The sequence below is a fragment of the Oncorhynchus tshawytscha genome, linkage group LG09, assembly GCF_018296145.1.
Source record: "Oncorhynchus tshawytscha isolate Ot180627B linkage group LG09, Otsh_v2.0, whole genome shotgun sequence".
Classification (NCBI taxonomy): domain Eukaryota; kingdom Metazoa; phylum Chordata; class Actinopteri; order Salmoniformes; family Salmonidae; genus Oncorhynchus; species Oncorhynchus tshawytscha.
This window is the reverse complement of record NC_056437.1, coordinates 48,296,566-48,317,141: the sequence shown is the minus strand read 5'-3', so window position 1 is coordinate 48,317,141 and position 20,576 is coordinate 48,296,566. Positions and strand designations below refer to the sequence as shown.

General features: G+C 40.1%; 2 protein-coding genes across 8 annotated transcripts in view; both read left to right on the top strand.

Annotated features, from left to right (window-relative positions):
- The window catches only part of LOC112258068 (CAP-Gly domain-containing linker protein 2-like), a 64,406-nt gene extending 56,480 nt beyond the window's left edge, over positions 1-7,926 (top strand). For all 3 annotated transcript variants that reach the window (XM_042326977.1, XM_042326979.1, XM_042326978.1), the window contains 7 exons: positions 6-63; positions 1,295-1,378; positions 2,988-3,144; positions 3,944-4,103; positions 4,659-4,850; positions 5,967-6,029; positions 6,376-7,926. In XM_042326977.1, coding sequence (XP_042182911.1) covers positions 6-63; positions 1,295-1,378; positions 2,988-3,144; positions 3,944-4,103; positions 4,659-4,850; positions 5,967-6,029; positions 6,376-6,387 — 726 coding nt within the window. In that variant the 3' untranslated portion in view covers positions 6,388-7,926. The remainder of the gene's footprint in view (positions 1-5; positions 64-1,294; positions 1,379-2,987; positions 3,145-3,943; positions 4,104-4,658; positions 4,851-5,966; positions 6,030-6,375) is intronic.
- A 2,064-nt stretch (positions 7,927-9,990) lies between these two features.
- Positions 9,991-20,576, top strand: part of LOC112258067 (general transcription factor II-I repeat domain-containing protein 1-like) — a 48,355-nt gene continuing 37,769 nt past the window's right edge. For 2 of the 5 annotated variants that reach the window (XM_024432155.1, XM_024432154.1), the window contains exon 1: positions 10,450-10,756. In XM_024432155.1, the coding sequence (XP_024287923.1) occupies positions 10,746-10,756 (11 nt within the window). In that variant the 5' untranslated portion in view covers positions 10,450-10,745. Of the gene's footprint in view, positions 10,102-10,449; positions 10,757-10,858; positions 10,951-20,576 lie in introns of those variants that run through there. The other 3 variants (XM_024432158.2, XM_024432159.1, XM_024432156.1) reach the window with 3 other exon arrangements.

The window sequence follows — 20,576 nt, the reverse complement described above, 5'->3', positions numbered from 1 at the left end:
CTCAGGTTATAGAAAATAATGACATCTTGGAGGAAAAGATGAAGCTAAAACAGAATGTTGAAGGTATCGTAAATGTTAACCTGGCTAATTAAATTGTATTGTTACTGTAAACATATGTTTAGGAAAATGAGGATGGTTTTAAAGACCCTTAATGTCCAACCGCTGTTATAGTAAAGCATTTCAAATGTCAGACCTCTGCAGGCTTTTGATTGTACTTTGAGGACCTTGCATACTGTAAAACTTCAGTTTTTGGAATCATCCGTTTTTATTCCCAGTAAGAAACTGCTAGCCCTTGGCTGCTAACAGCTGAGAACTGCTAGCTAACTGGCATGCACAAAACAGTCAACATCGGGTGTAAAGACAGAAATTGAGAAGGGTCTATCTGCAGACTGTGTTTACTAGATGCTGCACCCACTTACTTTATGCCATGCCAACTGCCATTGAGGCTGTTAGCTATCTAGCAGCCTCCCAAGTGGTGCAGAGGTCTAAGGCACTGCATCTCAGTGCTAGAGGCGTCACTACAGACCCTGGTTCGATTCCAGGCTGTATCACAACCGGCCGTGATTGGGAGTCCCATAGGGCAGAGCACAATTGGCCCAGCGTCGTTAGAGTTTGGCCGGGGTAGGCCATCATTGTAAATAAGAATTTGTTCTTAACTGACTTGCCTAATTAAATAAAGGTTTATAAAAAATAAATCTAGGACACCGGCACACTGTGTCCTTCGCCCCCCGCCTGCTAAACACTGCTTTCCCACAGTTATTTTAACATTACAGCAAAGCTATTCACTACCCAGTAGTGCCACGCAAGAGTTGGGTTGGCTACACTAGCTACGTACTTCCCTCGCTGTAAAGTTAACAGAACTGCTGGCGCAGAATTTAGTGGGTGCGGCATGTAGTAACCACAGTCTGCAGATAGACATTATTGCAGAAATCGTCCGATCGTCCTCGTGGTAAAAGTAAGAACTGCCGAAAATGCACATTCAAAGAGGAGAATAATTATTCTGTCAAGAGGCATACTAAAACAAAACAAACGTGACACAGTGTGAGAAGGATAACACATTAGTGAAGGAAATGAAGTAATTCATTAAAATGCTGGAAGTGAATGCTAGAATTAAACAAAATGTACTATGCAAATGAGCAAAAGCTGTATGCGTTAAGGAAATAGAAGCCTTTCTCTAATAAGCGCCTGTTGTGTTCATTGATTTAAGCAAATAAACGCCCAGGCTTTTAATTGAAGTTTTACGGTAGTTAGATTCCAAGGTTTTTGACCAATGGTGGTTTTACGTTTCTTTCAGAAACCATGGAGAATCTGACCAAAAGAGAAAGAGAGGTCTCTACTCTCACATCACATGTCGATGCCCTCAAATCACAGATAACTGGTAAATGATACTGCTACGACTACGATATGTTGCGTAAAAGGTGAAAAGAGACTCCGCACACTGATGAAGACCTGATTGGTCTTCAGAGACATTGTCAAATAAATTCCCATGGGAGCATAGAATATAGTGTGTGGAGTATATCTCCACCTTTTATTGTACATTCTTTGATATCCAGAACCGATTCAAGTCAATAGATGTGTGTATGTATGTAATCTCTTTTTTTCTATTTATTGTATTTTGCACTCCATGAATGTCTTGACAAATACGACACATTCATTCTCTATCAACTGCATGTACAGTATTTGATTGCCTGAGAACATTTACTCTCAAATATATTGCATGAAAAAAAAAAGTAAAGTAATGAAATGATAAAACTAAATTAATTAATAATAAAACAAATGAATAATAAAAATAAAACATTTCACTGACTGTCGACTGAATATACATATCCTTTTTTTTAAACAAAAATATAAACGCAACATGTAAAGTGTTGGTCTTATGTTTCATGAGCTGAAATAAAAGATCTCAGAAATGTTCCATACGCACAAAAAATGTTTGCCAAGATAATCCATCCACCTGCCACATATGGCATATCAAGAAGCTGATTAAACAGCATGATCATTACACAGGTGCACCTTATGCTGGGGACAATAAAAGGCCACTCTAAAATGTGCAGTTTTGTCACACAACAAAGTGCCACAGTTTTGAGGGAATGTGCAATTGGCATGGTGACTGCAGGAATGTCCAACAAAGCTGTTGACAGAGAATTTAATGTTCTACCATAAGCCTCCTCCAATGTCATTTTAGAGAATTTGGCAGTATGTCCAATCGGCCTCACAACGACAGACCACGTGTATGGAGTCGTGTGGTAGAGCAGTTTGCTGATGTCAACGTTGTGAACAGAGTACCCCATGGTGGCAGTGGGGTTATGGTATGGGCAGGCATAAGCTACGGACGACAAACACAATTGCATTTTATCGATAGCAATTTGAATGCACAGAGATGCCGTGATGAGATCCTGAGGCCCATTGTCGTGCCATTCATCCACCGCCACCACCTCATGTTTCAGCATGATAATGCATAGCCCCATGTCGCAAGGATCTGTACACAATTTCTGGAAGCTGAAAATGTCCCAGTTCTTCCATGGCCTGCATACTTACCGTGTACAACAGTGTGTTCCATTCCAGCCAATATGGAGCACAGCCATTGAAGAGGATTGGGACAACATTTCACAGGCCACAATCAATAGCCTGATCAACTTTATGCAAAGGAGATGTGTAGCGCTGAATGTGGCAAATGGTGGTAACACCAGATACTGACTGGTTTTCTGATACACGCACCTACCTTTTCATAAGATACCTGTGACCAGCAGATGCATATCTGTATTCCCAGTCATGTGAAATCCATAGTTTAGGGCCTAATTCATTTATTTCAAATGACTGATTTCCTTATATGAACTGTAACTCAGTAAAATCTTAGAAATTGTTGCACTTTGCGTTTATATTTTTGTTCAGTGTATATATATTTAAAGCGCCGACATTGCAGTACTTGTTGGTCCAAACCAAACATTTAACTCTAAATCCTTCTCAAACTTCTTTTTGTCCACCAGCCTTGGAGGGCAAAGTTCGCTTGGGTGAGAAGAAGGGCGATGCCCTGGTCAAGGAGAAGATGCGCCTGGAGGCCGACCTCGAGTGCATGACCAAGAAGTCCCATGATGCATCGGGACAGCTGCTTGTCATTAGCCAGGAGCTACTGAAGAAGGAGAGGTCATTTAATGGCGAGAGAAAGAGGGAACACTATTGATTTTACACCACAGCTCAGTATTTTCCCTTTGAAATACGGAATAAAACATGGCAGCCCACCCAAAGCTACAAGATATAGCTTACATTGTATGAAACTGTCCCCCGTCTTTACACATACAGTATTTTGTGCTAGAGTCATGCGTTTTAAAAGACTGACAAAACAGTCGCAACTCGTCTTTGTGATATGAAGTCACTAGACGTATGCTAGACATCTGTTTTATGAGGATCAATCCACTTAGCAGTTAAGGTAATGGAGAATGGAGAAAATTAGCCTGATTTAAAAGTAGGCCTAAAAGGCCTTTTCACCCCTCAAATCATTGCATTGTCATAGCTGAGAATGCTATGTTACTTTAAAGCGTCCCATTACTCAGTCTAAGGCATTTAGGGAGATTACGCACAGCGCTTAGGCCTGGAAATATAAGCAAACATTTATTGAAAGGACAACAGCACAACATTATGTATCTCAGTGACTCTTAGGGCACCTAAGTTTGCAGTATTTGACTGTGTCAACTGCCTTTCATAGAGAAAAACAAATATGCCATGTATCATAGATAGGTTTGGGTCATTGATAGTGAAACAACCCTGAATCTAGCCTGGGTGCCAGTCTCTTTCTGCTCTCTTGCCAACTCTGGGGAATTGTCATGCCAATGACAGCATTGGAGTTGGCAAGAGCACAATCAGGTCTGGGACCAGGCTACCCTGAATCAGGAAGGCAAGGGTAAATCTTAACGGTACACTTTATTGTATCGTCCCCTTGTGTCAGGAGTCTGAACGAGTTAAGGGTGTTACTGCTGGATTCCCCTCGCCACTCGCCCGGCCTGGACCGGGACCTGAGCCGAGAGGTGCACAAGGCTGAGTGGAGGGTGAAGGAGCAGAAACTCCAGGATGACATCAAGACCCTGAGAGACAAACTGCTCCTGCTGGTGAGAGGGGAGGGGCTGGGAGATGTCAATCACAGTGCTGGCTACGCATCACATCGTGTGTCCATCAACTTAGTGTTGTATTCACTAGTAACCAAACGGGAGTAAACAGGCTGAAACGAGGAGGAATGCTTGTTTTCTTTGTTAAACGTTTTGCTATGGTGTGTACTAATCAATGTGACACAGCTTGTTGTGTTCCCACAAAGATGAACTCTGGTCTAGAAGTAGAAAAGCTCTACGTGATTAAGATTATAAATGTTCCATGTTTCTTATTTAAAGTGGATACAGTATTTGGCTATTATTTCATTAATGTCTGTATCCTATATGATTTAAAATATGTTTGACTCTGTGTATTCATATCAAAGGCAGACCTAGCAATGACAGATGTAGCCCTCCACATTTGCCCAGCAATGGATTGAATAACTAAACAGGGTTGTGTTCATTAGGGCCCACAACTATAAAAGTCAAGGTAGTCTATTCCTGTTAAAGTCTGTTTTCTTTATTTTAGTGCCTAATGAACACCCAGTTGATCCCTACGCTTTATGTGTGTGTTCTCAGGGCAGGGAGAGGGGCTCGTCCCCAGATCACAGGCGCTACTCTATGCTGGACCCGTCGACCCTGGACTCGGAGGTGACACTTCTGCGCCAGCGGCTCATGAGCACAGAGGAGGCTCTGAGGGGAGCCCTGGAGCACAACCAGGAAGTGGACCAGCTGGTGCAGGCCATGCGCACGCACCCAGACAAGAGCGAGGTAAACTAGAACAGGACCACCTCTAGCTAGCACTTGTTTTGCCTTTCTGGGACAGATTTAGTTTTATAGTAACTATTTTGAAGTAGGGTCTACTTGCAATGACTGTGATTGTTTTTCCCTATTAAACTTTGTTTTTATCCAGAGCGACTTAGTCACCCTAATTTAATGTAATATAAGCTACAGTTGCAGGCACTAAAAGTTAGGCCGTGTCATGGTTTTGGCAGAACAATTCCCACAATGTGTGTGCAACTAAATGTGGCACTCTATCGTCTCCCAGTGGTGTAAAATATGTATGAAAAAATACATTAAAGTACTACTTAAGTCCGGGTTTTTTTCTCGGTATCTGTACTTTACTATTGACATTTTTGACAACTTTTTTACTCCACTACATTCTGAAAGAAAAAATGTACTTTTTACTCCATACATTTTCCCTAACACCCAAAAGTACTTGTTACATTTCGAATGCTTAGCAGGACAGGGAAATGGTCCAATTCAGAACATCCCTGATCATCCTTACTGCCTCTGATCTCACGGGCTCACTAAATAGAAATGCTTCATTTGTAAATTATGTCTGAGGGTTGGAGTGTTCCCCTGGCTATATGTCAATTTAAAAAACAGGAACATCGTGTCATCTGGTTTGCTTAATATAAGTAATTAGAAATTATTCATATTTTTCCTTTTGATACTTAAGTACATTAAGCAATGACATTTACTTTAAACCCAAGTATTTTACTGGGTGACTTTCCGTTAACTTGAGTCGTTTTCTATTAAGGTAACGTTACTTTTACTCAAGTATGATAATTGGGTACTTTTTCCACTACTGTCGTCTCCTTGCGATAGTTTGTCACAGAAACCTTTACCCACAATGGTAACATGAGTTTGATTGGCAAATGTTTAAAAAAAATGTGTTTCTTGAACGGCAAACAGTGTATGTACCATGTAACAAAGTACTAACAACACTGCAATTACACTGTACTTGCCTTTGTAACAACCACATAAATACATGGTTTCAGTGTAGTTTAATATAAAGTGGTACCGAAGGATGTTCGATACAAAACTCAGGATATATGAGTTTGAATAGTGTAAATGCACGCTTCTTTCATGATTCTCTTTCAGGTGCATGGTGGTGCAAATTCAGCCAATGGAATTCATCAACAGAATTCGTCCTTTACTCAAGATGTAGGTATAAATTCATCATAATAGCACATCAATCACACATGTTGTATGTCATATCAATTACATTTATCTTAACTCTATAGATCAGTTAGTTACTCACTGTCTAGAGATTTACTAAATGCCATTATTGCCATTCCCACAATGAGTTGCATAAATACAACATTAACAGCCGGTTTACCTAACACAGATAAAGACTAGTTCTAGACTTAAAAGCATGCTCAATAGAGAATCTCCATTTAAAATGCTTTTTCTTCTAAAACAAGGCATAATCTGCCCTAGATTAATACTCTGACTGATATGTATTTGGCACATTATTTGAGCTTCTTCAATTTGATGGCTTGCTCCCCAGGAACAACACTGATATAGGAGAAGAAGAGCTCATCTTGAATTGGGGAAATACAGAGGTACATTTTAAAAGAAGAAGTCAGTACGACTTGGGACTAGCACGCCACTGGACTCCAGACAACATTTCCTGTTTACAGTTACTACCAAAACAATGTCTCTCTATCTCAATATGTACATTCATCTGTTGCAAAAAAGAAAAACACCCATTAGCCAAACTTAAGACAGCTTGAAGATACTGTAAAATGGTTGACAGAGGTGAAGAATTATAGGTATGACTTTTGAAAACTGATACATACCCTGCCTACATACCCAAGGATGGTATTGGACATTTGGGCATGAGATAACCTTTTATCTTAGTTTATTAGAGATCGTGACCCTATGAGCCTTGAAGGATGAATTGTGACTCCAGAGAATGAAATGACTCTGGTGTCTGATTGAAAACAAAGATTAAGAATTTGGCCTCAATCCATCACTTTTTGTTTTATTTATTTGCCACACTCCTTTTTTTTAATCCTTCTTAGATTACTGTAGCTGATTTGACCAGTGACGTTCAATTTGCTTCATAGCGAACATGTGAATGAAACGGGGACGCTGCTGGATTTAAGCTGATGTTGTATCTACATATGAATATAGCTGCATTATCTGAAACCTGTGCATACTGTAATTGTGTATTTAGTCAACTGAACCAATGCAACTTGGTGCCGTATGTGCACCAAATAGCTATCAGTTTAATGGTTTACTCATTTGAACTTAAGTAATCCTTAATTCCACTGTGGCTTTACTGGATAGTGGGAAACCATACCACTTTGTAGTGTTTTCATACACGTGAGGGGAAAAAAATGAAAAAAGAAAGTCTTCACTTCCTATTGTTGATCATTTATCTAAAGAAAGTTCAACCTAGATTAATGCCTTGGGATCACTTTGTCCTTTGATTCGAGTAGGCCACTCAACGGCTGTTTGGAGCACAACGCAAACAATGGAACATTCAAAGCTTGTGTCCGAAATGGCACTCTATGACCAATATAGTACACTACTTTTGACCAGAAAAGTAGTGAACTATATCGGGAATAGACTGCCATTAGGGATGGAGGCCTACTGTAACTGCTTCCTCCATTCTGGAAGATCCCTCCCTTCTGGATGTAAACAACTAATCACAATGTACAGAATTGATACGTTACGGTCTTCCAAATGTTATTATCTCCATTGAACAAGCCAACAGGGAGATTCTAAATGCAGTCCATTACTGTATTCTTGGGAGATTAGTTGATATTCTGGTTGCGTCTCGAATGGCACCCTAATTTCCTACGTACAGTGAGCTCCAAAAGTATTGGGACAGTGACAAATGTTTTGTTGTTTTGGCTCTATACTCCAGCACTTTGGATTTGAAATGATACAATAACTATGAGATTAAAGTGAAGACTGTCAGCTTTAATTTGACGGTATTTTCTTTCCTTATCGGGTGAACCATTTAGAAATTACAGCACCTTTTGTACATAGTCCCCCCATTTTAAGGGACCTTAGGTATTGGGACAAATTCACTTATGTGCATTAAAGTAGTAAAATGTTAAGTATTATCGCAGTGCTAGAGGCGTCACTACAGATCCGGGTTCGATCCCGGGCTGTATCACAACCGGCCGTGATCGGGAGTCCCATAGGGTGACACACAATTGGCCCAGCGTCGTCTGGGTTAGGGGAGGGTTTGGCTGGGGGAGCTTTACTTGGCTCATTGCGCTCTAGTGACTCCTTGTGGTGGACCGGGCACCTGCAGGCTGACCTCGGTTATCAATTGAACCTTGTTTCCTCCGACGCATTGGTGCGGCTGGCTCCCGGGTTAAGCGGGCGGGTGTTAAGATTCGTGGTTAGGCGGGCCATGTTTCGGAGGACCCCTGACTGGACCTTCGCCTTCCGAGCCCATAGGGGAGTTGCAGTGATGAGACAATGTCGAAATTGGGGAGAAAGGGGGGTAAAATACAACAACAACAAAACATTATAAGAATAATATTAATAATAAGTTCAGTATTTGGTCCCAAATTCATAGCATGCAATGACTACATCAAGCTTGTGACTCGACAAATTTGTTGGATGCATTTGCTGTTTTATTTTGGTTGTGTTTCAGATTGTATTGTGTCATTTTGGAGTCAATTTGATTGTAAATAAGAATAGAATATGTTTCTAAACACTTCTACATGAATATGGAATAGCTAATCCTGAATTAATTGTGAATAATGATGATGAGTGATAAAGTACAAATATCATACCCCCAAGACATGCTAATGTCTCACCATAACAATAGGGGAGGTTAGCATTTTTGGGGGGTATGATATTTATACCTCTAACTTTTTCCCTCATCATTATTCATGAATCAATCAGGATGATCCGTAATCATGGTAGCATCCAGATTAGTGTAGAAGTGTTTAGAAACATATTCTATTCTTATTTACAATAAAAATGACAATACATTATCTACCATTAATTTCTATTGGGCACAAAATAATCTGAAACACAACTAAAACAAACAGCAAATGCATCCAACAAATGTGTAGAGTCACAAGCTTGATGTAGTGATTGCATGCTATGAATATGGGACCAAATACTAAACTTTTGACTACTTTAATACACATATAGGTCAATTTGTCCCAATTATTTTGGTCTCCTAAAAATCGGTGTTCTATGTACAAAAAGTGCTGTAATTTATAAAAGGTTCACCCGATATGGATGAAAATACCTTCAAATTAAAGCTGACAGTCTGCACTCAAACCCCGTAGACATTGTATAAATTCAAATCCAAAGTGCTGGAGTACAGATACAAAACAACAACAAAAATTGTCCCTGTCCCAATACTTTTGGAGCTCACTGTGTATTGTGCACTACTTTTGACCAGGGCTCTACCCCTGGTCTAAAGTAGTGCACCATTTTGAATGCAGACTCTGTCTTTGGGAGAACATTATTTTGATGTGACTAATGTGGAATGTAAGACTTGGGGATTGACATTTCATGGGCAAAGTGTAGGGCTGGCCTCTGGTCAGTGAAACTGAAGCTACAAATTGTCATTGGATATTGTATATGGCCTTTTTCAGATAGGAAACACTTCGTACCCTTAATGCTGTAATGATTTCTGAGATTGAGTCATTAAATGTTAACAATGTGGGCAAAGGATTATGGTGTTTTATTTCATGTGGACATATTTTCTGATGTGTTAAGCATTTATTAATGTCGTGTGCAGACAACGTAATGAGCAGCTGACCAATTACGCAAGGCTTTAGCTCTGGGTTAACTGAGATTAGGCCTTTATTAAACACCCATTTACAATTTTCTCACTCACAAATAAATCCTGTTTGTAGTTTTCTTACCTGCTGGACATGGGCACACACACACACACACAGCTCCCACTGGTGACTAATGGTGTCACAATAAACATTTGGCTCAGTTGTGGAAGTGATGTATCCTACATGGGAAAATTGCCATGACAGAGGCTGTGAAGCCCAAAACGGTGCAGCAACAAATGTTGGGAAAGTGTTCAGAAATGTACTTCTAAAAGTGGGACCAGACAGAGTACAATACTGTACTCAAACACTAGGGGCAAAGTAGGCTGCTATTCATGATTTATGCACTTGGCCAATGTCACCAAGGATATGAAGTGAGCTAGATCACATGCAAAGGGGCAGTTTGGGCACTGCTCAGGTGGCTGACCAAAATAGTTCACAATTCAACCCCTTGATGATATACAGAGGTAAAGTATTGTTATCATATTACATGTTGAAATTGTATATTTTAGGTGTTCCTTTTTCACTATAGTTGAGTCAATTCTAAAAAGCACTTAAATTAATTTACCAAATAATACATTGTCCATTATATATAATCATCCTTTATAATACATTATATTAGTCCCAATTAGTTTTAAGACCAGTTTTTGTGCAGTCAAGTCTAAATGTTTAGTTATTTAGTTAAATGTTTAATGCGGAGTGTGATATTTGTTTGTTTTTACAACAGGTTTAACTCACGACCCTCTCCATGCGAGTTTCCCCCCATGGTTTCCCAGAGGTTCCTTAATCCTAGCTATATGTAAATTACAGCCAATAGATGCTGTTGTTGAGTTGGACCGGGATTAGTGGAGGCGAATGAGTTTCAATTTTACTGGATTAGCTACAGAACAAAGAAACGGGACACACTCCACTGTTAAAGAAAATAGAAAAATAATCTCGGTGATAACGTTTTGCTAACGCATTTTGTGCAGTAATGCTTCAGATTACAAGGTTTCGAAACCCCGATATTAATGCTAGATTTTAGATGGGAATTCTACCCAGCAATTTCGGTTGGATTAAACGGGGAATAACCATATTCCGGGATTGACAGTGTAAAACAATTTAAACGTTGATGTTGGTAAGGTATGCATCATGTTATTGTAACATTTATCAACATTCAAACATAAAACCGTGTCTTTTGTATACACGTGACTTTTTATGACCGTACAAATTGTGAAATTACAGATTAGAATTCTGGGGGAGGAGATGGGCCAACTCGATTGAACCTTCTCGCTATTTCCATAGCTAGCTAGCTAGCTAGCTAGATGCGGACAATGGTATGGGCTAAACTGTATTTATGTTGCTAAATTGTGTATTTGATATGTATACAGCCAACCGAGCAACATAATTTCGCAGAATGATACGATGTACGACGAGTCTTGGTTGGGTGTTCGCACGGATGGTTTAGCTAACGTTAGCAAGAAAGCGAATTTAGCTAGCTAGCCAGCTATCCGGTCATTGTTTTGTTGCCTGTTAATAGCTAAAACGGGTGGCATATTACATTTTGTGTGTTGAGTATAAATTAAGACATTTTTAAAGAGCACGTCAACCATTTTACTTTAGTGAAAGCTTACTGGTTAGCTACCTAGCCAGTTTAGTTAGCTAATTAAATTAGACTCAAACGTTTTGTTCAATCTTGTCAACGTGATCTAACGAGCTAGCAGGCAGCCCACATAGACATAGGTTGAAAACACTTTCACAACTGTCGTGCACAGTTTTCTCTTCCCAATCTCATCCACTATTTTTGCATTGATACTAACTACTCTTCTGTAGTTAACGTTAGGTAGTTAGACTACATAGCTAGCTAGGTAGCTACAGTCAGGATTCAAAACTCTGGAGTAGGGCGTGTAGCTAGCTAGTGTACTATAGCCAGCAGATTCGGACCCAACTGATGTTATGATTGTTTAAACTGAGCTGCACTGGGGTCGACGGTATTAATTGTTAGATTAAGACAATGCGGAGCAGGCACGAGATATAGGTGAAAACGTACCTGCAGGGATGGGATGTGCCACTGTTATGCAAATTTGACCTATATCCAAACTGATACATTAATAAGATTGAAATACTGCTATTTTACTGGAAAACTGCCCTTGTTCTAGGGCTAGATTGTAGAAGCCACCACTGCCATTCCTGCCAATCAGCTCCTTTGTTGTGGAATGGCACACAATGGCTGCTGTGGGTACTGCTAGCTAGCACGAGGATGAAAAGGCAGCTTTCCAGAAAAAATAGCAGTCGTTCAATCTTCCATGTGTAACAGTTAGGATAATGGGACAAATCGGAGCACAATGCAATTTCTAATCACTGGATTGAGGTATGTTTTCGACCCAGTGCAGCTCAGTGTTAACAAGTGTAACGGTAGGGTCTTAATCTGCTGACTAGCTAGTTTACTATCATGTCATGAACATATCATTGAAGTTCACCTCAAACAAGCTTCACATGCAGTTTACCCAATGCATGCATTACCTGAGACATGATGTAAAAGCAGCTAGATAGGGTAACCTATGCCATGCCACAATTTTCTAAATTATATTAATTTAGTAGACACTCTTATCATACCTCTAATTGCTCCTGTAAATCGCTATGTGCCTGGCAGAGGACTTGTGGTTACTGGCCCAAAGATCTTAACCGCTAGGCTACCTCAGTAAATATACCTCAGTAAATGTTACAAGTAGGGATGTGACAAATGGACAATTTTACTTTAAGGTGCTACACATAGGATATTTAGGAAATTTTGGAGTGTAAATAATATATCTGCATCAATAGTGGAATGATAGTGTTTCACAGTCTTATTTACCCACCAGTGTTGTGATATTCATCTATTGATTTCTCCCGCTGGTCTGGCATCTGAAAATGGGGGAAACTGTTTTGAGTTTGTTGCTGTGTTGTCTAGGGAAATCGGGTCAAGTGGCCAGTGTAGAAAGCGCTCTGTCATTTCCTGGTTGCTAAAACTTCTACACGGTTTGCTCAATTGCCATTTGCGTGAGAAAACATTGCTGTGAAATGTCTTTTCTGTTTCAATAACAAACAATATAGTTTTTACAGCTGTTTGAAGCTGGTGGACCAAAACTGAAAGTAAAAGGCTCGAGTCTCTGCCAAATTGCGGGGGATGAGGGAGATTTGTTTTGAATGCAGCCTAGTGGTGTTGTAATTCCCAGATCTTCTATTTAATGTTGAAACTTTAAAAAAAATCGGTTTCCCTTTTAAACAACAAGAAAATAAACATACAATTCCACATCAATTCACAATGCAGAATAATGGTTATATTACATATGTATTCGAGGTCGACCGATTAATCCGAATGGACGATTAATTCTGGCCGATTTCAAGTTTTCGTAACAATCGGTAATCAGCATTTTTGGACACCGATTATGGGCGATTACATTGCAGTCCATGAGGACACTGCGTGGCAGGCTGACTATCTGTTGTACGAGTGCAGCAAGGAGTCAAGGTAAGTTGCTAGCTAGCATTAAACTTATCTTATAAAAAACTATCAATCTTAACATAATCACTAGTTAACTACACATGGTTGATGATATTACTAGTTTATCTAGCTTGTCCTGCGTTGCATATAATCGATGCGGTGCCTGAATTTATCATTGAATCACAGCCTACTTCACCAAACGGGTGATTAAATTAACGCATTAAGCGCATTTGCGAAAAAAAGTATTGTCGTTGCACCAATGTGTACCTAACCATAAACATCAATGCCTTTCTTAAAATCAATACACAAGTATATATTTGTAAACCTGCATATTTAGTTAATATTGCCTGCTAATATGAATTTCTTTTAACTAGGGAAATTGTGTCACTTCTCTTGCGTTCTGTGCAAGTAGAGTATGGGTATACGCAGCAGTTTGGGCCGCCTGGCTTGTTGTGAACTGTGTGAAGACCATTTCTTCCTAACAAAGACTGTAATTCATTTGCCAGAATTGTACATAATTATGACATAACATTGAAGGTTGTGCAATATTTAGACTTAGGGATGCCACGCATTAGATAAAATATGTTCCGTATCTCACTGAAAGAATAAACATTTTGTTTTCTATATAATAGTTTTCAGAATCTACCATATTAATGTGTGTTATTATATTATAATTAAGTCTATGATTTGATAGAGCAGTCTGACTGAGCGGTGGTAGGTAGCAGCAGGCTCGTAAGCATTCATTCAAACAGCACTTTCCTGCATTTGCCAGCAGCTCTTCACTGTGCTTCAAGCATTGCACTGTTTATTACTTCAAGCCTATCAACTCCCGAGATTAGGCTGGCAATACTAAAGTACCTATTAGAACATCCAATAGTCAAAGGTATATGAAATACAAATGATATAGAGAGAAATAGTCCTATAATAACTACAACCTAAAACCTCTTACCCGGGAATATTGAAGACTCATGTTAAAAGGAACCACCAGCTTTCATATGTTCTGAGCAAGGAACTTAAACGTTAGCTTTTTTACTTGGCACATATTGCACTTTTACTTTCTTCTCCAACACTTTGTTTTTGCATTATTTAAACCAAATTGAACATGTTTCATTATTTATTTGAGACTAAATTGATTTTATTGATGTATTATATTAAGTTAAAATAAGTGTTCATTCAGTATGGTTGTAATTGTCATTATTACAAATATATCTAAAAATCAGCCGATTAATCGGTATCGGCTTTTTTGGTCCTCCAATTATCGGTATCGGCTTTTCTTGGTCCTCCAATTATCGGGATCTGCGATGAAAAATCAAAATCAGTCGACCTCTAATATATATGACCTTCTCAGGAGATAGTTTCGAAGTGCCACTGAACGTGCATATTACTTTTATTTTTGTGTTTTATTTTACCAGGTATGATTGACTAAAGCTGACCAGACAGCTCACATGCGTGAGCGCTGCAAAATACATTTACACATACATGTTATTCAATCATTGCACCCACCCTGACCGCGCGCCTCAACGAGCGTCTGCGTGGCCAAGCACTAAAATAGAAATAGGTTCTATTTGTGACGCTCAACGCGCTGTATGTCCAGCCTCTCCCATCTCCTCATTGGTGTTTAGGAGCATATGCCCATGTGGGTGATTGAAAGATGAACTGACGTCCACACTCCAGTCGGTTGTAGTAATGCATCGTAAAGATGGTTGCCAACCGCCATATAAAGTCCAAAGAAGTAAAAAAGAAGCCTGAGGAAGGAGGAGAGATGACGAGAAAGGAATTCAGTTTACCATTTTATTTGTGGATTAATTGTCGGAATAGAGGACCTTGTGCATTTCAGGTAAAATAACAACCCAATGTTGATATCCCAGGACAAATTAGCCAGCAACAGCAAGCTAGCTAAATTGCCATAAATGTTATTAATGCTTTTCGACCTGTCCCCAAATTAATATAATTGTTTCGGAGTCTTATGATATTTCAATCTGCGTGTTGGTTTCGTGTCTGGTGTGGGTGTACAAAATCAACATGCATGCGTGCGTCTGTTTGGTCAGCATGTAAGAAGCCAACCTTACTAGTTACCACAGTCAGAAAGTCATATACCCAGCTTCTTTCTACAATTTCTCTTCTTAAAATGTGATTTTAAATCTAACCTTAATCACACTGATAACCTTGTGCCTAACATTTAAATGAAGACCAAAGAACACATTTGTACTTTTTATGCATTTTTACGATATAGCCAATATATCGTAAAAATGAACCCTGCTACTCTGACCCTGGCAACCTTGACCTGTCTTTCTCTTGCTGGACACTTTTGATCTCCAGCAATGTGAGTTCCCCTACAGTTAACATGCACAGCTTTCCCCACTAATACTACATATTCCTTTGTCTCATGCCCTCCTGCACACTTCTCACATCTAGGAATCTCCCTCCTACACAATGCTGCATCATGACCATAAGATGAACCTGTGAACTGTGAACCTCAGTTGTTCCGTGTATTTGAACTAATCCAGAACTAGCTGGATCTCCAAACTGCATTCCTCTGCTCAGACGTAGCAATCATCAACCAATGTGTGCAACGTCATCGACTGCAGGTGGGCACCAGACTACTATACCATATGATGTGGTAAGCTGATACGTAAAATACTTATCCAGGTGTTATAAGATCTGGCATGCGTCAGCAACGTCTGAACAGAGGAATGACTCATGGCTATGCCTATCCCACAACCCAGGCATAATAGCCTAGCTGATGCACGTCTACAGCCTCTGGGATCATGCCTGGCATGCCAAAGATCAACATAATTCATTAAAAGTCATTGATCAGCACTGAGCCTAACAATTTAGATACAGTTGTGGTCTTCAAAAGGTCTCCGGGCCGCAATGGCTTGTTAAGGGGTATAAGCAAGTGTTGTGTATCAATGGCAGCGAGTGCCACAAGCCTCTTAGTGTAAAACCAGCTCAGAAAACCCTTATACCCCTTCTGAGTACATTGTAGCCTAATAACTCTGGCTAAATAATGCTTGGGCAATTATTCAACAAGTAAAGGATCAGCTTAGCCCTCTGTAGCCTGCAGAGGTTTACATGACATGAAGGAAATAACAGTGCCGGCTTTCCGGGGGGACTCAAATGGGTTAGGATGTCATTAGCTGGAGCATTTAAGCATGGCAGCTAGAGCAGCATTTTATCATTTTAAGATCAGGGTGTTACTCTCATACCAGGGAAGTGTTCTGAAGTGTAGCCATACTGTTGTGGTTCTTTTTTGTTTCTTAGGTAGAGGCTAGTTTATCTCACAATCAAGGCACAGGCAAAACATTTTAGGTACTGTAGCCTGGTGGTATCATAAATGTTGTAAGACTAAGCTATATTTGGGCTACAGTCTGAAATGATTTGCTGTAAGGCAAGAGAGGCTACAATTGCAAATAGTTGAGTTGTTTTTGTTTTGTCCTTGCCAAAGGTCAAAGATGGCAATGTTTTTTTTTAGAATAGTCCTTTTGTATTCCTATATGTATTATAAATTACCAAAGCAACAAACCTAAAGCTTTTTCAGTCACATGCACCTACATTAATAATTGTGTTTGACATCTACAAGGGAAATTGGAACCGGAACCATATTGGTTCATTTGCATTTTTCCATCTCAACATCAGTGGCTGTGTCAATTTCCATGCTCTTTGTTTTGACATTTGTACTTGTGACATTGCATTTGAAGTAGCCTAACCACTGCCAGCCAGAAAACACTTCATTTGAGTTCACTGGTGGTGGCTTTCTCTGGCTGCGAACAAAATGACGGTGCCCCCCTTCTCAATTTTTCGTGTGCCTCTGTTGCCTTAAAGATGGGATTGAAAGAGGCCATCTATTTCGGTGGTGTAATAGTTTAAGGGGCTTATGTTTGCTGTTGGTTCAGGGGTCGGCCCTATTCAGACAGGCATATTGGTGCAGTTGAGACTCTCTCTCTCTCTCTGCCCTCCCTCACTGTCTATGGTTTGGGGCTGCCCTGAGAGGCTAGGATAATGACTCCCAGTGTCTGGAGAGATTAAAGGCCGGAGCTGCATTGTTCAAATGCCTCGAGATTAGTTTCCAAGGAGCAGATTGCTGTTGCCATGAGAACGCAGTGCCTGGAATTAGGATTGGGGGGGGGGGTTCTTCTTTTTATATGCCCCACTCTTTCCATCCCACTTTTATTTACCCTTTCTTTCCTTGACTTTCTATTGACACTGATTATATTGTTCAGTTAACATGTTTGTGATGAATGTTAGGCCTACTCCCCTGCAAATAGACTAATTGACCCTTTTCTAAGCCCCACCCCCTTGGTTACTGTTGAGCAAGAGCAACGTGAAGTTCATAGGTGCACATCAAATTTGGTGTCAGATGACAGCTGAGTCTATTTATTTTAAGACATACACTGTATACACTTTTAAAAAAAAATGTTCCATCCTACAAATGTGGAATAAGTAAAGGCTTTGATTTCTGTTCAAACAGATGGAAAGGTGGTCTTAGAAAACATCTAGCAAAGAAAGTCTTAAAATGTATTAGAAATACATCAAACCACAATTATGTTAAAAACCCTGGCAACTAATATCAACATTTTATATTGTTTTTCAGAAAATATTTTCCTTCTGTAAGTAAAAAATAATAATATGTAGCCTAGTGTCTTGTCAATGTGTTACCAAAAATCTACATATCTTTAAGGTATTTTATAGTTTCTCTCCTTCATGAGGGAGGATAATGAAAGTTCACAAAAGTAACAAGTAAAGGTAGACCTACCAATTAGTTTGTGTTTTTGTGATAACAATTTGTTTTTCGATTTATTAAGTAATTAAAACGAGTCATTCTGTTACCAAATTGGTAACATAAACCCTTAAAAAATCTGTAACAGAATTACTGCAACTGAATTGGCTACAATGGGAATTTATAGTAGTCACAAACCAGTTGGGTCACCTGCTACTATCCTCCCTTCCGCTAGCATACTGTTATGCTCAGCACAATGTTTTCTTTCTGTTTCTGTCCTGTGGTGGTCAAAACAAGAGTGTGAAAAATGTCTGGACAACCGCTCCCTCTCTCTCTCCCCCTGTCTCTCTTCTATCTCACTCTGTCCAGTTAATGTCAGCTCTCTCGGTCTTTTACTGACACCTACCCATGAGCCCCCTCTCCATACTGTAACCAGCCCTCTCACCCACAGAGCACCGACCGACATCAGACGATGAGAAGTAGTTGAAATTTGATCAGTCAAAATCTGAACCAATCATAAACGACTGTTTCACAAGTTTGGACAGCAGAGTAAAGAAAAGTAGAGTATAGTACTGTACAGTAGAGTTTAGAACAGTACAGTAACTCTACTGTGCTGTACTCTACTGTGCTGTACTGTGACGTTCAAAATTATGAAGCAGACGTCTATGATTGGTACAAATTTGTTCCGGACCAGCCACATTTGGTCTTGTTTGAGGGAGGAGCTCATTAGAATAATAGACAGTGTGTAGAATAATAACCAAACATGCAAAGGAGGCTAGGAAATGTTTCTACCTTCTGTGTACCTATTTAGGATACATCACCATGAAGAGAATGATATTCATAATTATGCATTTCTGTATAGTGTTTCTGTATCAGAGACCCATGATGTCATTCTGTTACCATCATTCTGTACCTGGGTGTTAATCCACTTCAGTTACTGTATTACAATAAACAAAATAGAGGTGTCTTATCATAGCTGACACTCCATTCTTTCTACAGACATCTTTACATTTGGAGTAGATATTTAAGAGTTTTTGGAAAATGTGGTCACATAAACGGAGGGAAATTTTACCATCATTCTGTTAAACTACATCTGCACAGTTTTTCTGAGTAAATGTGTTTGTTACATTTTCAGTGGAAATTGTTAAAAGTAATCAGTGTGAATAGAATTGTATGGTTTGTTTAACTTTGCAATCAATGGTTTTTGTTTGACATTCTTTTAAAGTGAAAAATCGGGAATATCAGCGTCATTGGAACATTGCCCTATGACAACTCGGACAACATTTTTCTGGGAAGCCCAATTCCCCGTTCAAACTAGTGGAGAAAACCCCTCAGAATGATTTCAGACTTTTTTTTTTATTACTCTGTGAAAATAAAACACAAACTAACCTTTGCTAATCAGGAGCCTCTCGGATATGTTGTGGTGGACTGTTATAACAATTGCTTCACTGGAACCTGGTAAAAAAACTAGCCACTGAATGCACTGTGTCAGCATGTAGCTACTAACCACTTTTGGAGCTAATGAATGCTCTCAAATCATATCCTGATGTCGACAGCAGATGAGGGTTAAATACATAATATAGCTAACTTAGCTAGCTAACATACATTTGGTGAAAACAAGGTATAATTAACTGGCTAACTAGCATTAGCAGCATTTTCAATGGTGGCCAGTGCAGCTAGCTAACAGTTTAACAGTTGCCATCCAATGGGGCACTGTGATTGATTGGGTGGGATTTAGCGAAGGGTCAATTATGAGTTCTCTCCTACACGGCTGTCCATTTTCCAAATAACATTGAACATTTAGGGCTGTTATGGTCATGGGATTTTGGGTGACTGTTATTTGTCAGCCAAATGACTGCGGTCATTGCTATAAAATATGCACTTTTTCTCTTTTCCACCGCTCCTGAATGCGGGGTGTAACGGTTTTCTAGTGGTGATGAAGGAGAGTCGGACCAAACTGCAGCGTGTCGATTGCGATCCATATTTATTAAACAAAAAACGTAAACACGACTAAACACTAAACACTACAAAAACAATAAACGTAATGAAAACCGAAAACAGCCTATCTAGTACAAACTAACAGAGAGTACAAGTAAGACACTAAGGACAATCACCCACGACAAACTCAAAGAATATGGCTGCCTAAATATGGTTCCCAATCAGAGACAACGATAAGCACCTGCCTCTGATTGAGAACCACTCCAGACAGCCATAGACCTTGCTAGACAACCCACTAAGCTACCTTCCCAATACCACCACCAAAACCCCAAGACAAACACACCACAATTACAAAAACCCCATGCCACACCCTGGCCTGACCAAATACATAAAGATAAACACAAAATACTTTGACCAGGGCGTGACAGAACCGGTCCGGGTGGGCGTCTGTCCATGGTGGCGGCTCCGGCGCGGGACGTGGACCCCACTCCTTTAATGTCTTAGTCCCCTCTCCCTTCGTCCCTGGATAGTCCACCCTCGCCGCCGACCATGGCCTAGTAGTCCCCACCCAGAACCCCACTGGACTGAGGAGCAGATCGGGACTGAAGGACAGCTCGGGACCGAGGCAGCTCGGGACCGAGGCAGCGGGACTGAGGGGACTGAGGGGAAGCTCAGGAGTGAGAGGAAGCTCAGGAGTGAGAGGAAGCTCAGGAGTGAGAGGAAGCTCAGGAGTGAGAGGAAGCTCAGGAGTGAGAGGAAGCTCAGGAGTGAGAGGAAGCTCAGGCAGGTAGATAGATCTACCAGCTCCTGGCTGGCTGGTGGTT